The 16,248-nt window shown below is 39.9% G+C and overlaps 1 protein-coding gene across 2 annotated transcripts; it reads right to left on the bottom strand.

Moving 5' to 3' along the window:
- Positions 1 to 34: 34 nt before the first annotated feature.
- On the bottom strand, positions 35 to 15,763 carry kdm2ab (lysine (K)-specific demethylase 2Ab). Of its 2 annotated transcripts, none has more exons than XM_024804974.2 (23): positions 15,555 to 15,763; positions 15,095 to 15,136; positions 12,535 to 12,673; positions 12,280 to 12,358; positions 12,145 to 12,191; positions 10,099 to 10,277; positions 9,788 to 9,894; positions 9,530 to 9,623; positions 8,644 to 8,797; positions 8,412 to 8,527; positions 6,778 to 6,904; positions 6,375 to 6,649; positions 6,186 to 6,263; positions 5,824 to 6,081; positions 5,332 to 5,460; positions 5,122 to 5,208; positions 4,732 to 4,956; positions 4,511 to 4,540; positions 3,265 to 4,310; positions 2,410 to 2,573; positions 2,120 to 2,266; positions 1,733 to 1,948; positions 35 to 1,641 (listed from the first exon to the last, which is right to left on the bottom strand). In XM_024804974.2, the coding sequence occupies exons 2-23, from the start codon at positions 15,128 to 15,130 to the stop codon at positions 1,460 to 1,462; spliced, it is 3,915 nt and encodes a 1,304-aa protein (XP_024660742.2). In that variant the 5' UTR covers positions 15,131 to 15,136; positions 15,555 to 15,763; the 3' UTR covers positions 35 to 1,459. The 2 variants fall into 2 exon arrangements, with proteins under 2 accessions (XP_024660742.2, XP_076730525.1); XM_076874410.1 differs by lacking the exon at positions 15,555 to 15,763 and adding an exon at positions 15,323 to 15,522.
- Between the last annotated feature and the right edge of the window lie 485 nt (positions 15,764 to 16,248).

Genomic DNA, 16,248 nt, shown 5'->3' with positions numbered 1-16,248 from the left:
CACTTTCAGCTCAACAGAAATCACGAAACCCAGCCATTGTTTATCATTCTTTTATTTATTTTTTTTCTTGAAAAATAACACAAATAACATAAAGTGAAAAAGGCTTCTGAAAATAATTACAATGCTACAGGTTCCCCGTTTTGATAATCTAAAAGAGGAAAAACACATTTACACAAAAGTATACATTTATATTCTTATATTCATTTTTAAGGGATATGGCCAGGAGGAGCAGTCTGGGAGGAGACCTTTGATATAGAGCCATAACACTATAAGGGAACAAAGAAATGAGCAGAACCCCCACCTCCCTAAACAAAACATCTCTACACTGAATCTGACAAAGTCATGTGAAAAGTAGATGGTCACATTTTTTCCTCTCTTTTTATTTGTAAATGAAAGCAAAACAAGTGTATCAAAGACAGGTGGGGAGCGGTTTAATCTAGAATAGTTTTGCTCTAAATGTTGTCTCTGTACAAAAACAAAGCAAAAGGAGTTTGGAAATTATAGCACCTGAAGTCTAACGTTGTTTGAAAATGCACCATTTATCTGACACCTTATCCTTGGCTCGTCCCCTACACTTAATGCAACCTGCCCTTTTGTTGGGGTGAGGTCTTGTTGCCATGTTGATTGCCTACTCACACTTTTAACTTTCTTACACACTTAGCATCCATATACACCATACAACTGGACTTGTGTCGCAACCAGTGACTTACAAAGCTGAATAAACATCTGGTAAACATAGGTCATTCCCGTAGCTCACGTTTCCCAAGTCTGACATCGAAGTCCTTTCACCTTTACTTTCCTTTTTTTTTTGTTTGTTTGTTTTTTAAGTATCAAAGCATAGCTGTTGTGCATGAAGCGCAAGTCATCAAACAATTGAACAGAAAAAGATATTAATATGCTTGAAGCACCCAAAAGTAGCTGAAATCAGTTAAGTTCAACAAAACAATGCATGTTTGTTCTGCGGATGAAACTCAAAGTCTCTGCTTATCTTTCTCAAGGCAGAAAGCTTGTGATGACAGTCATGACTGGCTCTGTCCAAAGAAGAGTTGATGACTTTGATATCCACAGGATGTATAGTCTAATACAGCTTTTAATTGCCTGCATTCTCCCACTTAGGAAAATTAAAAAAAAAAAAAAAAAAAAAAAAAAAGATGTTTTCTCCACTCACCACGAAGTCCCAAAAGAACAGCAAAAAAGCTCCTGAGTCCTTTTTTCCTTTTTAAGTACATGGCAAAATAAAATGTAATGAAAAGAAGCATCGTTCCAGCTGTGACATGCCATTTGACCCCTCCCAACAGCACCAGTCAGCGAGCCCTCCCAGTTTAGACCCCACCCTTCCTTTGCGTGGCACAGGTGCATGAGCTTCCCTGCCTCTCTCTGTTGCACAGATTCACATCAGGATCCACTCCCTCCGCTTTTGCATCTCAAATCACGTCTGCAATGACAGAAGGCGAGCCGCTTAGGATATCCGCTGGATCAGTTTTTCGTCCGATAGGCAGTAGAGTGTGTTGACCGACAGCTCAGAGATGAACGCCTCACAGGCCTTGCGGGAGACACCTTTACAGCCTCGTAGGTCAAGCAGCATGATGCAAGAGAGGCGGCGGAGATACTTCAAACACGTATCTGTCAGTTTACTGCAGCCTGGAAAAGAAACGTGAAAACATTTATCTCCAGTTGAATGAAACTTCCCAGAAATGCTGTCCAGTCCATATACTTCCCAACAGTTTCCTACCTCCCAGATTGAGTTCTGTGAGTGTGTTTCGCGTGGACGAGCCCACTGCAGTCAGCAGATTGATGGAGTGGTCGGTGAGACTGTTGCAGTGGGACAGATCCAGTTTTGTTAAATGGGGCATGTGGCGGATCACCAGACGCAGAGTGGAGTCGCTAATGTCCAAACCTGCTAGCCGCAAACACTGCATGGACCGCAACTGACTACGATTGTCACAGCCTGGACCAGAGATGAAAGAAAACAAGCAGAGACATTCTGTAAATTTGGTAAAGGAAAGGGAGAAAGGAAAAGGAAAAGACACGAAAAAGAAAGAAAACTATACTAAATCTATTACTTGATAATGCACATCGTATGATCCCTTTGTACCCTCTGAGGCTCCCCTTTCCTTACCTGGAGGAGTGACTAGATCCCTGATCTGAGCATCTTTGACGGCATCTGCATATCGCAGATCAAGTGAACGGAGTAGAGGGCAACCAGAGGAGCACAGAGCTGAAACAGAGGACCAGGAACAACCTGCCAGCATCAGATCCTTCAGCCCTGTAAAATGGGTAAGATTTAAATAGTGTTTAATGTCATACAATCTAAAAATTGAGTCCCCCTTTTATGTGTTAATATTGTTAATACATCTATATTGTCCCTTTCAGAATTCAATAATCCTGGAAGAAAACTTGAGTGTGTACCAGGCAGGCGGTCAATGAGCCAGCTGAGCTGTTTTTTAGAGATGTTGGTCCAGGAGAGGTTGAGTGTGACCGGCTGTCTCTTTATGATGCCTGTCAAGGCCTGAGGACTAACCGTGCGCTTGATGCTTAGGTCAATCCGCGCCCAAAGCCGCTTGTCTAAACACCTACAGATGAAAACATATGCATAAAGAACATATCTGTGCATTTGTAGATATATGGGTCAGCGATACAGTCTAAATAAACCATCTTTTAGGCTTTCAAAAGGGCTCACTGGGCCTTTTAACAAATACAAATCAAAGTGGTCTGAATTGATTTTAAAAGACTGAAATCCAACTGAATCTTACTAAAATCTTTTTAACATTTAAAAAGTAGAAGCAAAATTATCCTGCCTCTACAACATGAAATTGAAATGACCCACAAGACGGCCCAGTTAAACATACCTCGATCGTGTGATTCACACCTGTAGTCTGGCATAATTTAACAACTTTAAAAAAGGTCCAGATTCAGAGTTATCATAAATATCAGATAAAAATGCTGAGATCCTGAGGTGATCAGCCAGGTAACAGTCATCACTTTGCTGAACTACAAAAAACAAAAGTCCAGTAGGGTTTGTAAAGCTCTCTTAAAAAGTGTGAAGCTTTTCTTTAACTTAATGCAGAGACCAGCTATAGAGGCCACATTAACCAGAGAACAAGCCATCATTTGTAGCCAGCACAAGTAACGTCAGTGATTTGTAATTTAAATTAGGTAGAATGGGCCTGAACGCGTATGTTTTACTTTGCTTTTTATGAGTGTAGTGAAACAAAAAACACTTTAAGGAGATTTGTTAGTAAAGTGTCAGGGAAGAGGTCTTACCATTTGTACCAGTTCTTGCAGACTGCCATGCAGACGCAGAGATCTGCACGATTTAAGTAGCGGAAGACAGACACCCACACCTCTCTCTCACAACTTGGGTTATTCCCGACACTCCCCCTTTCTGCTTCGCCCCCTCCTTCCTGCAGGGCAGACAGAGGGACGCGGAGATGGGGAAGCTCAGAAGATGAAGACGAGGAAGCTCCATTGTTCAGTTTGGCTGGCCTGGTCAGTCTCATTCTTTTTGAGGCCTCAAGTCTCTCTGAGTGGGAAGTGCGAGTGCCAGTGTGTCCACTGCGAGTCTGCGGTGGTGTGTGCCTATTTGAGTGCTGATCAGGACAGGGGCTGCGATTTCTAATTGGGGGTCTGAGGAGGGCTCTGGGCTGGCTGTGTACTGTGGAAGTAGCAGTGTGAGGGGCGACAGCCTCTAATTTGGGGACAATAGCTGACGGGTCCTGTTTGGCTCTGGTTGGCCTTTGGAGTGTGACTTTATTAAGATATGTTGCATCTCTGTCCCCTGTTCGACTTTCCTGCTCCATCTCCTCCTCTTCATCCTCATCTGCTCCATTTTGGTTGGCCATCTCAAACCCGTCCTCTTCTCTTTCTTTGGCTGCCTGTCCTTCCCGTCTCAACTGTGGCTGGTTCTCTTTATCACCTCCCCTCCCGCTGTTCTGCCCACTCTCTTCTTCTTCGTCGTCGTCACTGCTGCTGCTGTTGGTGCTGCTGCTGCTGCTGTCCTCACTGTCCTCTTCCAACTCTGCGTGACTCTGACCACCTCTGATGCCTTTTCCTGCCCCTCCTCCCCGCAGCCTCACACCTCGCCCTCTCCCCCTGCGGGGCTCTCCTTTGGGTGCAAGCACTAAACCATGGGAAGACTGCTGCTGCTGCTCAAAGGACTCGGTCTCTACTGGATTGCTGTGGTAAGAAGACCCATTCGCCCAGGTGGAACCTTGACCTCTGCCCTGAGGTAGTCTGCTCGCTGGAGAGCGCAGACGAGGCAGCACCCTGGAGCCCAGCAGCCTCGGGGAATGAGCTAGAGATGACGATTTCTGTTTAGAGGGAAAAGGCAAATATCAATAAGACATGACATGTTTCAGACATCAAATCTAGTTCTACAAAAAATGGTTTTGCATAATTGTGTCATCTGCTGCAGATATAAAACATTGAAAAGTTGATAAAAAAAAACTTCACAAATGCAACAGTTTCAAATGCAATACAGAATAACTGCAGAAATAAGTGCACCACTTACTGTTAACATTTTGACCCGATCCAGTTTCAGCTGCAATAAAAAGAAAAGATGTAGGGAAGAGTCAGCTACAGAAAAAACTAATCTATGAATAGATAAAGTGTTAGCTTATTATTTAAAGTCAGAGACAGTTTCCCCAAACAGGTGTTTCAGTTGGAAAATCAGTAGCAACTAAAAAAAAAATACAAATCAATGTGAAACAAACTTAAGTATCCCCAACTTACTCTCTTTTTATATCTGAGCTGAAGCTCAGTTGCTCGTTTGCGGCTCTGTTGATGCTGTAGTAGCAGTTTCTGAGAAGGCGGTGGTGCTGTTGGCCGGCCTTGGGGTCTGCTACGTTTTGCTGGACCCGCCTCTTCACCAACACCAATTCCTTCCCTGTATGAAAGTTTGGACTGTGGCAAGGAGGTTGAGCCTTCTGACTCTTCACTTTCCTCATCGCTGGAAGACTGATATGGGAGTGTCATTATTAATTAGTGCATCAACATCAACTATAAGGCAACAGGAAGTGGCTGATAAACAATAAAGGGAAAAGAAAAAAAAACACGTCTGAAAGAATGAACCAGCTAAAGCAAGAAGGAATCAAAGTAAATGTAAGAAATATATTTAAGCACCTCTGATGCTGAATCTTTTCCTTGGTAACATTTGGGACACTCCCAACAACTCGGTAAGTCCTTATTGATCTTCCCCTCACCAGGTTCCTAAAACACAACAGGTAAATGTTTGAATTGGAAACTACAAAACCTGATCACAAATGCAAAAAGCATCAATGCAATAACTGTGTAATGTCCTTAATTTATACGCTAGATCAGAAGCAGACGCACCTTAATGCATTGTCGATGGGCGATTTCTGAACACACAGAGCACTCCATGAGGGTGTGAGTGATTGGATTTGCTTCATCTGACTCCCCCTCTCCACATATGGCACATCGTGCTGTGTTCGGTAACGCAGGCTAGATGGTGGACAAAATAAAGCCCGAAATTTTACATATAATGCTGACAGGACACTTGTTAAGCCTTGATTATACTTTTGGTGTCTATGAGTCGGCAAGGGTCTGAGTGATGTAACCTTTGGCACACACCTGCCTGCTTTTTTTTTTTTTTTTTTTTTAACTTAGCTGTCAGGTCTTCAGCAACTGAGTATAATCAAAACTTTAGAATGATTTTCCAGTTCAGTTTGTCAACACACTTTAGAGTAAGACGCTTCAGTAAAAGTATGTTTTAACAGTTTTCAGTGTTTCTTCTGCATGCATTTACAGATGGACAGCATAATTATTTCAGTGTATATAAATACAATGATGGGTATGAAATCTTACTGCTAGACACTGTCGCATGACGCAGCTCTTCTTCATGCGCCCAGGTCCACCGAACTTCCTCATGTCATGGCAGTACTGGCAGTTGCCACACTCCTTCCTGCAGCAGGCAGCACAGCGCTTGCACCTCACCCGTCTCCGTCTCAAGGCGGAGATGGAAGACCGTTTGGTCTTCTGACCCAGAGGCTTGTGGAGGGTGGGTCCCAAGCGAGGACGGTAAAGAACAGGTGTAGGAGGAGTGGGAGGCTGGTACCATGATGGCTACATATACAAGACCAGCAGGCAAAATGCATGTTATGATTGAGTCCCACAAACATCAGGCAGATGATTAAAAATAAAGCTTAGAAAAATAGTTCACTACTCACCCTTTCAGGCCATCTGACTATGGGCTCTCCAGTGTAGGCTAGCTTAGGGCTGTCATCGGCACAATCTGTCAGAACAGCCTAGACAAAAAAATATGGAAATGACAGATGAGTATTTGGTCTAAATATATTAAATAGAGCATGTGACTACATTCTAAGTTGATCAACGCAAGGAACTTTGGTGACACTCACCCTCATGTCCTCAAGCAGGCCTGCAGCATTCGCAATTCCTTCAGGGACGCACTTTTTGTGGCTCGGCAGCTCCTCCAGTTTTCCTAAAAGGTTCCACAGTCCTTCCAGCTCAAAGGGGGTCAGCACGGGCCGGGGTTTGCTAACTTGGATTGGTTTTTCTTCTTCGGCATCTTCCTCCTTGATCTTGATATCCTCATCTTCATCATCAGTGTCATCTTCATTGGAAGCACCATTACCAGTGTAGGCATTGTTTTCGAGGTCAGCTGGTGTTAAGCCTTAAAAAAGGAAGCATGTAGTGTTTAAAGTTAAAGTAAGTGATAAACAAATGTTTGTGTTCTGTAGGAAAGAAAAAAAAAAGGGGGGGTGGGGGCAGCGGTCTTTATCTGAGTACATTTATCCTTACCTATACCGAGGGAGTACTTCTTGAACTCAGGGGTGAGGTGCGAGATGTCTGTCAGACAGTAAAGGTATCTCTCCAGGACGTACCAGCACATCTCATAGTAAAACGGGTACCTGAACTTTGCTGGCACCTAGGGGATGTTGATAAAAACAGACCAGGAAGAACTGCTAAATCTTATATAATAATGATATATTTATGTCTGCATTTCTGTTCCTGAACTCCCCCTAGTGGATTGGTTCAATCTTTATGAAACTTGGCCCATAAACTACCTCGGGTACCAAGACTAATAACATCACAATATGGCGGTTGATTCAAATATTTACGGCAAATAAAAAACTGCTGGGTTTTTTTCTGCATATTTGTATCCAGAACCTGCGTGACTGAGGCCAGTTTGTAATATACACCATTTTTACGCAGGTAAATAAAACGTCAAAAGAACCACAATGGACATAAAAGCAACCAAGTAGTCACATGAACAATGGGTATGTCAATTCATTCGTTTGAGCTAAAGTGTTGCCTTGCTTTTTCAATTATTTCCTTCTTCGTTTCTATTTCTATCACAATTAAAAGCTCCTATTATTGATTATAAAGTGAAGGTTAAAGTGTTTGACCTGTAGCAAAATGTTGAAAATGTCCTTTTCTCTCTAAGAAACCATGTAAAGGTTCGTTTTAAACACTGCTCAAAATCATATTTAACCCTAATTTAGTACTAATTAAACTATTTATGCTTATATTATAGGTAGATCAACATTTACAAATAACAGAAACCATATGTATAGCAATCAATGTAAATAAATGACGGAAATATGAGCCATACCACATACAGGATGGGGACATTGATATTACATGTGTTCCTATAGGAACATGTAGGAAGTTACATGCTTGTAATGCATCTACAATGGTTCCAAATTGTTAATAATTAAATGTCTTTTTTAAAATTCTCAGCTGCACCTATGCAACTATATTATTTATGTTTTTTGTTTTGTTTAACAGCTACTGTCAAGCACCACAAAAAAGAAGCATTTGTCACACGGTAGCTGTGGTTTTCACTTCTTCTTAGAAATATATATTTAAAAAAAATATGGTGTCACTGCAGACACAGCAGTCCAGATACAAGCTGAACACCTGTGTGTGTGGGCTAACCCAGCCGGATACCTAACCTGTGTTATAGCTAAATTTAAGAAAGGAAAAGAAACTTGACATAGTCTCAAAATAAACTTCATATTTTCCATAGCACATTTTGATTTCATCTACCAGTTAAAGTCACAGCATCTCCAAATTTATAATATACAACAATCTCTCACACAATTTGAGGTCTAGTTTTTCCTTTCAGACTTTTTAATGACCTGCAGTAACCCTGTCAGTGGGCTACAATTGTGTGGATAGTGCTTTACAACCCCTGGATTCATATCCAAGAACCAAAAGATGCATACATGTTTCAATTTCAAGAAAATGACAGTACTGGCATCAGATTTCTACAGTGGGAATACCCGAAAAGGTACTAAATGGTTTTTTTAGACTTGTCTTTTTCGCCCCTTGTAATTTCCACACGGCCCTGAATCATGTATTACATTACTCTAAAATCTCAAATGATTTATAAAGACATTTAAACAGTGAGCTGTTTAACTGCTGCTCACCCGTGTGCGATCCTCAATGGTGTAGATGTTGAGCTGCATCGGGATGTTAAAGCTGTGGAGGAAATTCCCCCCAAACACCAATGTGTCCTCTGGTGTGTACACAGCATGGATCCACCCTACACCATATTAAACACAGGATGCTTGTTTACATGTGTGAGAGGCTTACATACATTGTCTCTACCCTCGTCTGTAACTGTATGTACTAACGCTATTATTCTATTACAGAACAGACCTGATGGGATGACGAAGGTGTTCCCTTGATGGAGCTCTATCCTTTGACAGTCATGGCACTTATCCCCCAAGAAGATGTCTCCCTGTTTTCCTGATAAAACCCAGTTCTCATACATCTCCAGGTTCTGTGGTGAGGGTGGAATCAGCCAGAACACCTGTAGGGGGAAAGTAAATCTTAGTTAGAATCTGCAATGCATGCCAACTAAACAATTTGATCTTCCCTCTAGTCTGCTAACAAGAATTGAATTTATTAAAGGAACTGGCATGCACTCATAAAAATGTCCCCGTCAGTATTTACTGCATAATAACAAGAAGTGTGATAACATTAGATCATACTTTGATTTATTCTGAAAGCAAGACTGAAGAAAAGGACTGTCCCAGATTAAGTTTTTACCCAGCTGTTATAGGCACTGCTGTTAGAGTTTCTGTAAACACAGCAGCCTACCTGGATTTTTTAAATACAAAAGCCACAATTGTTAAGTTAGCTAATGTACCTTTACTATTATGTTCAGAATTCCTACACGCTTGTATCCATTTCAGAAAAAGCTCCAACTTATCATTTGCAGTAACCTCAGTGTTTGCATCTTCAGTAAAATACACCTTTCTTCTCCTTCTTGCTTATTCTCCTTTAATGCCACCAAATTTCTCTCAATGGTAAAGGCTGTAAAGTGGGAAACAAATTCTCCTTCTGGAAACCCTCTGTGAGTGCAGAGATGCACACATAGCTCCTTTGCTGCATGTGGGCCTCATAGTTAGCGTTGCAACTGTGCAACAACAGCCTACATACACATAGAAATGTGCCTGTTAAAACCACCAAAGTTAACAACTATTCTGATGGACACCTCGTTAAATCTATAGTTCTTGTGCGGTGTGACATTCAAACTGACCTTTCCTCCTCTCAGAATGTGGTACCAGACGGAAGTGCCTCCAAAGTCAATGTGGAAATCTGTGAAGCAGCCCTGCACACTCATGAGACAGTACCTGAGAGATATGAAGGAAGGATTGAAAACCATCAAACAAGATTAAAATGTGAACAGAAGCTGGCATACAGATTAGCTAGCTTACATTTGCATTGATATAGGAGAGGGTCATGATGGTGGTTTCTCTACAGCACAGCAAATGTTAAATGTTGTTAGTTTACTCACTTCTGTACTTTGGGATAGTGCATGTCTATGATGGCATTGGTGGAGTCCCTCTGCCTCTCCTTGATATGACGGGGCCACATGTTGTCCACCCAGTCAATAAGGTCCACCTGTGTAATACAGAAGTACACAATTAAAATTTCAGCACCAAACCCGAGACTATTCTGATGATCAGCACCACTTTCTGCTTAACACATCACAGTTGGTCAATAACTAAAGGTGAAGTTACGGATCCATTTTTTTTTCCCCCAAACAGTTGCTTCAACAAGTACAGTTTCTGTAAACGTCATGTGTAAAACTGTGCAAACTCTCACCGAAGCAGGCCGTTTCACCAGGTTTTCCAGTCTGGTGTGACTGAACTCTAGACTGATGACATTGTAGAGTTTTTCTCTTTCTGATGGTGGCGTCTCATAGTACCGTCGCCACTGAGCCATCGACATCTCAATTCCTTTCTGGGTGTTCACATCCATAACGTCTACAATACGTCGACTACCTGTAAGCACATTAATGTCAACTGAGATCATTGCTTACTTTGCATAACACTCACCAGCAGGGCTGGGCGATATATCAAGTTTTTAAATACATCGATATATATTTTTATACGAGATATGAGATGTGAAGATATCGTTTATATCGATATAGTCTATGTTACGTTATAATTATACTTGTGCAGCCGCAAGTTTGCCTCTCTTTCGTCCACTTTTGTCTGTACGCAAAATTACTCTGCCTCACCTCTCTCCTTCACTGAACACAACTCCCCCTCCCCCATCATTTCAACTGCAGGCTACAAGAAGGACACAGAGGAGCTGGTCAGTAAAAAGAAAACATTTGGAGATTACTATTTTAGTGCTGCCAGCGTTAATCTCGTTAAAATGACATTAACGCTGCATTAATGCGACAAATCTCCGTTAGCGAGTTACCACGGATCGGCACGTGCATGGGGCTGGACGGTGTCAACGTGTTAACGAGCTAACCGCGCTAACGCGTTTGGCCTAAAATCCTTTAATTTTCTCAAAAATCGACAGTGCGCCTTATGTATGAATTCTGGTTGTGCTTACTGACCGATAACCGATTTTATGTGCTACATGGCGCTCAGCAATCTGTCAAAAAATGTTTTAGTACAACTTTGGTAAGCTACGAAGCCACACCGCTTGATGGATTGTCAGAGCATTACGGCTACCGTAGTCAGGAACCTCGTGGAGTACTACGTACTGTCCTTCAACATGATATTACCGTATTGTGTGTGTATAAGGACCACAAATGGCCTGGTTACAGAGCGGATTTCAAACTCAAGGCTGTCAGTCACGCAGTAGAACTTCGGAACAGAGCAGCTGCAAAATCTGTCTTTGTTATTATGCTCAGCATCTTTTTAGTTTGCATTTTGACTGCACAATTGTGAGCTTTTTGTTATGCACAAAAACAACACTGTTATTTTATTTATGGAGCATTATTATTTAATAAATGCTGATAATTTATTTTACGTACATCTATGCTGAATGTTAATAAAAGTGCCTGTGTGACATCTGGGACAGCTTGGACTAAGAACTCTTTTTTTGTTCTTACTTTATGGCTTAAAAATAAAAAATTAAAAAAATTAAAAAACGAGATATATATCGTATATCGCCATTGATCGCCCAGCCCTACTCACCAATTTATAATGGATATTTTGTAAACCTTTACTCCATTTTTTCCCCCAATATGCACAAATTTTTGGAAACAAAACAAACCAACAAAAAAAACAAATAAACAAAAAAAACATTACTACGTTTTGGAGCCACAATGAGCAGAACAGTACACAAGTTAAAAATCAACTCTTCAGTGCTCTGTGGGGCTGTTACAATACAAGAACTATTTTCTAGATCATGGGTGCAAAAATTAAAAAAAAAATAAATAAATCAAATCAAGAGGCGTTTAAAAAAAATAATAATAATAAAGATTATAACAATAACAATAAGATTAGTAAAAACAATATTTTTAAGTTGAACAATGTAGTGCAAAAACATTTTACAAGTATAAAAATATTATTATAAAGTGTAATTATATTTTAAGATTCCATCTGGCAGTGTCATAAAAACAAAAAAGAAAATATTTAGGCTTTCTGCTGTAGTGCTGTGGTTTTAGTGACATGGCTTTATATTTTTCTTGCCGATAAAATGTTGCTGCTTAGGTGGGCTGCCACATTTTCTGGTAAAAAAAAAAAATTTAGTGAATGCAATTTTTGATGCAACCCTCCCAATTATCCAAGCTTAGGATTGGCACTAGGATTGGCACTAGGAGTACACTAGCGCGTTACCCCTGAGGCTGGGTTTGTGGCTACTGGTTAATTGCTTCCTCTGAATGGGGATAAAATAGGAACTTACCAACAAACAACTTGACATCACTCACGCTAAAATCAGGATCTGGCATTCTGTAAGAGAGGTAATAATTTTACTATTACTTTTCTTTGGTGAAAGACACACAGTGAAAAGAGTTTTCTAATGAAACCAGTCCCTTACTGCATGCCAAGGCCATCAGTAGTCTTGAAGATAATGGGATCCCTGAGTCCTTCCCTCTGGATGTATTCAAATGTGAATTCTAGAAAAAAGATACACATATCAAAAACAAAACAAAAACCCCCAAGGGACAAGAAATTTGTAGATAGACTCTTACAAAAAAATAACACATCAACTCATCTCACAGAGCTCTAGATATAATCACAAAAGGTTCTGTTTTTAAAAAATAAAAAATAAATTTCAGTACACTAGTCTCACCTTTACCCTCCATGTGTTTGATCAAGTCACTGCCGAATCTCTCACACTCCAGCTTTTCATCCAGGTCAAACATTCGTTTTCCTTCAATTTCATCATCGGAGATTCCATCGTCCTGATAGCGGCGCTGTGTTCGCGTACGCTGAAGACAAATAAAGGTTTTCAGTTAAAGTCTGTGCCATCCAAACCCTTAGAAATGGCTCGGGGTTTAGTTTCACAAAAACTTAAACTTAATAAAACTTAATAAAGTTTTAACTTCACAGAATTAAAAAAAAAAATAGACATGTTTGTTAATTTATCATTTTATTCCTTTTATCTTCATATGGCAAAAAAAAAAAAAAACCCTGCTCACAAACACCAAACAAATGAATATACACTAAAAACATGTTTACAGTTCATATTTGAAAGCTACATATTCAATGTATAAGACAAAATAATCAATTACAGACACTGCAAGAAATATTTTTAAAATACAACATGTAACGTAGATCTAATGTCCCCATTTGTTTTGAGATCAGCGACTACAGATAATATATAGAATTTCTAAGAATTTGAATGTTTTAAAAGTAATTTCCAAACACTATACAGATGTTGATTATCCCGGTACTCTAGGCAGTTTATATAGTAACCTTCATCCAGATTGGTTAACGCATAGAAGAGAAGCTAGTGAACAGACATACATGCATACGCTATAACTATTAGAGTAAGATGTACTCTGGGGGCTTGAGTCTCAGAAAAATATAAATTATATTAAGGTAAAAATTTGTACGGCTTCATAAATTATGCGACACAAATCAAGAATTACAGCTACGCACAACAGCCATCCACCAAGAAGAACAACCGGACTTTCCAGTATTTTCCAGCTTCATGATCTTAACTTCACTGTCAACAGATATCTCTCAAAACAAGGTCCCAAAATTGCAGTTTACCAAACAGTTTCCAGTGCATAAAGAGCAAATAAACAAGGTGCAATTTTGTCTCAAACCCACATCCAGCATAACTCTCAGTTATGAGGGGGAATCCCCTGTCAGCATAGCCACATGGGCCTAGACCTGGCAGAGGTTTTGATAAAGCCTTCAGCCTTTGGCGATAACCCTGTGACGACTGTGATCAATCAGCAGAGTATTGTGAACCTGGTGGAGTTTTGTATAATAAGCTTAATCATTTACAAATGTGGTACAAGTGGGTATTTAACTGTGTTCATGGTTACTACACAACAATAACTAAAAGAAATACAGTTTGACACCTTGAGTTAAATACTCATAGAAAATGAAGAAAGAAATGTTTGAAAGTTTTAGAAAATATAAAACAAAAAGAATTTAGACTTTAGCCTAGTTTCCACACACTTCATCACATATAGTAAAGGTATCTTATTTATAATAATCAGCTGATACTGACGAGATCTGATTGGAGGCACACACAAAGAAATAACTGAGAGCTGGATAAATTAAATGTGCTTGAGAGGAAAACCACTGAAAAACAGCTGTATATTACTACAATATACTTAAACTATTATAACACTAATAACTGGATTACCTTTTGGCATCAAGTTAAATTTCATTATAGGCATTTAACAAGACTTTAGACCTATACCACAACATTTTTAAGAAAAGAAAGAAACTGAAACTAGCAATATCAAAGCTTTAAGCAAAGAGCTGGATAGATGTAAGCCCATCCAAATTCATCAATCAGTCAGACACAAAAATCAGTTCATCTGGTAAACAAACAATACAGTATTACAATAGCAGGGGTTAATCTTCTACACACTGCCCCCCTTTAACTCCCCTCCTGCCATTCATCCTATGTGCACTGCTTGGCAAAACAGATGGATGAAGCACATGAATTCTGTTCTCAGATCTCCCCACCCCCATCTCTACACCACAAATGTAGTATTATTTAAGATATAATAGTCCTTACTTTCAAAGAACACACAGTCCCTATTACTATTAAACTAAAGCAAGTCAATATTACCAACGAAACCAAAGCTAAAGCTTCCAGATAAAGCAATAAAAGAAGAAAGCATAATTAATAAAAATAGTATTAAGCAACCACTTTATGTGTGCTTTTATTAGGTTTTCGTGCAATAAAATAATAATCAACAATGACAAGAAGTCTTTTTAATAATATAAATATACCTAATATTGAACCTCTGCCCCGGTAATAACAGGAATCAGCTGGTGCCATTTTTTGAGTACAAACCGCAGACGGTAAGCTTGGAGTTTATTGCTTTACATCGACAGGGAAGAGGGTGAAACAGGGTCACAGCACAAATGCTGTCAGTTTAGACACTGAACTTGACCTTTTCCTGAACCCAGAGCCTTTACACAGGTTCACTGCCGTTATCATTAGGGTGCCACACAAAACAAAAATGGGACCATTACCGTGAACACAATGTGCCAAAAAAAAGAGAAAAGAAAAGCAGGCCGCTCTAAAGAAAACATATCAGTTCTCATTCACTAAATCGCTTATTGTCCATTAAAAACCCGCATTGAAAACGAAGAAGTTGCCCTGCTAACATAAAACAACGAATCCGGGGATTTAACAGTTGGGTGAAGTTACTTACCAGGCGCTTGCTGTACCGTGTATGAGAATCCTCCATTATTCTCTGGAAGCGAAACAAAAGTTTCTGGTCACACAGATGAAATATCCAACCACTGTCCGAGTATTTTAGTTTGTTTTTACACCCAGTCGGACAGAAACACACCCCCTCTCAGCCAGATACCCCTGCTAACGTTAGCCAACAGTGTTACTGTAGCCAGCAAGCTACGGTTAGCACAGCACATATAATTACCAACATAAACGTTCATCTCGCGTCATTCTATGATGATAACTGCCTATAAGAGTAGCTTAATTTTAACACAAATACCCGGAACCACCGTCTCAATTTTCTTCCGTTTTTTAAGTGGCCTTATCGGCTAGCGTAGACTAGCTCAGTTGGCAAGCCCTTTCTTGAGTCGTCCGCTATCGCTAGCTAGCTATCGTTAGCCTCTGTACACGGTAGTTGTAAGCTTCTTTATCATTACCTCCGCGATTTAACTCCTTTTAGTCGCAGCGGTCACAGTAATGCTTCCCAACTAGAGCGTCCAAAACCTCCCAGTAAAGTTTCTCCCCATGTTATGGGATAATAGCTGTGTATATTGTTATGTTTATTATTGTGCGATAAAGTTAGAACGGTTCGAAGCCAAGAGACGCCATTTCCAGCTAGTCAAAAAACATACACACGAAACGGAAAAAAAAAGGAAAACCCTCAGGACCCACCCCTATTTACTCCACTGCTCCGAGAAATTAGCATGTAGGCGCTCTCATTGGGCACAGGGTGTGTCACTTAGAGCAGATTAGCATATGTTAACATACAAGTATGTTTAGTTTGTCTGCTCCGGTGTGACCGGTAAATTAATATTTTATATAAAACAAATACTACTGGTATTTTAGTATTAAAATTTGTATTAAAAGCATTTTATATTATTAGACACCAAGTAGTGTCTATTTTTTTTTGTTACCCGATCTCTACATCTGAAGATTTTGTGCCTTTACACTGTGTTCTGACAGCATGAACAATGAAAGTAATAAGAAATGGACCACACACCTTGTGATATCTGGCATAATTAGAAAATTATTCCATAATTTTGGAATAATACTAAAGGAGGACCTAAAATTATCAAAGCTGGCTACAGTGGGGGGCATTAAGAATGAGAGATATTGCTCTTGTAATGAGCA

The sequence above is a fragment of the Maylandia zebra genome, linkage group LG2 (genome assembly GCF_041146795.1).
Source record: "Maylandia zebra isolate NMK-2024a linkage group LG2, Mzebra_GT3a, whole genome shotgun sequence".
NCBI classification, from domain to species: domain Eukaryota; kingdom Metazoa; phylum Chordata; class Actinopteri; order Cichliformes; family Cichlidae; genus Maylandia; species Maylandia zebra.
The sequence above is the reverse complement of the archived record's forward strand: the minus strand, read 5'-3'. Positions and strand labels throughout refer to the sequence as shown.

Excerpts from the sequence above, each read along its gene's own strand:
- kdm2ab (XM_076874410.1), bottom strand. Across the intron at positions 12,192-12,279 it reads ACTGATGGCCTTGGCATGCA|AATGCCAGATCCTGATTTTA; the intron begins GTAAGGGACTGG and ends CCTCTCTTACAG. Across the intron at positions 6,905-8,411 it reads CCATTGAGGATCGCACACGG|GTGCCAGCAAAGTTCAGGTA; the intron begins GTGAGCAGCAGT and ends AACATCCCCTAG.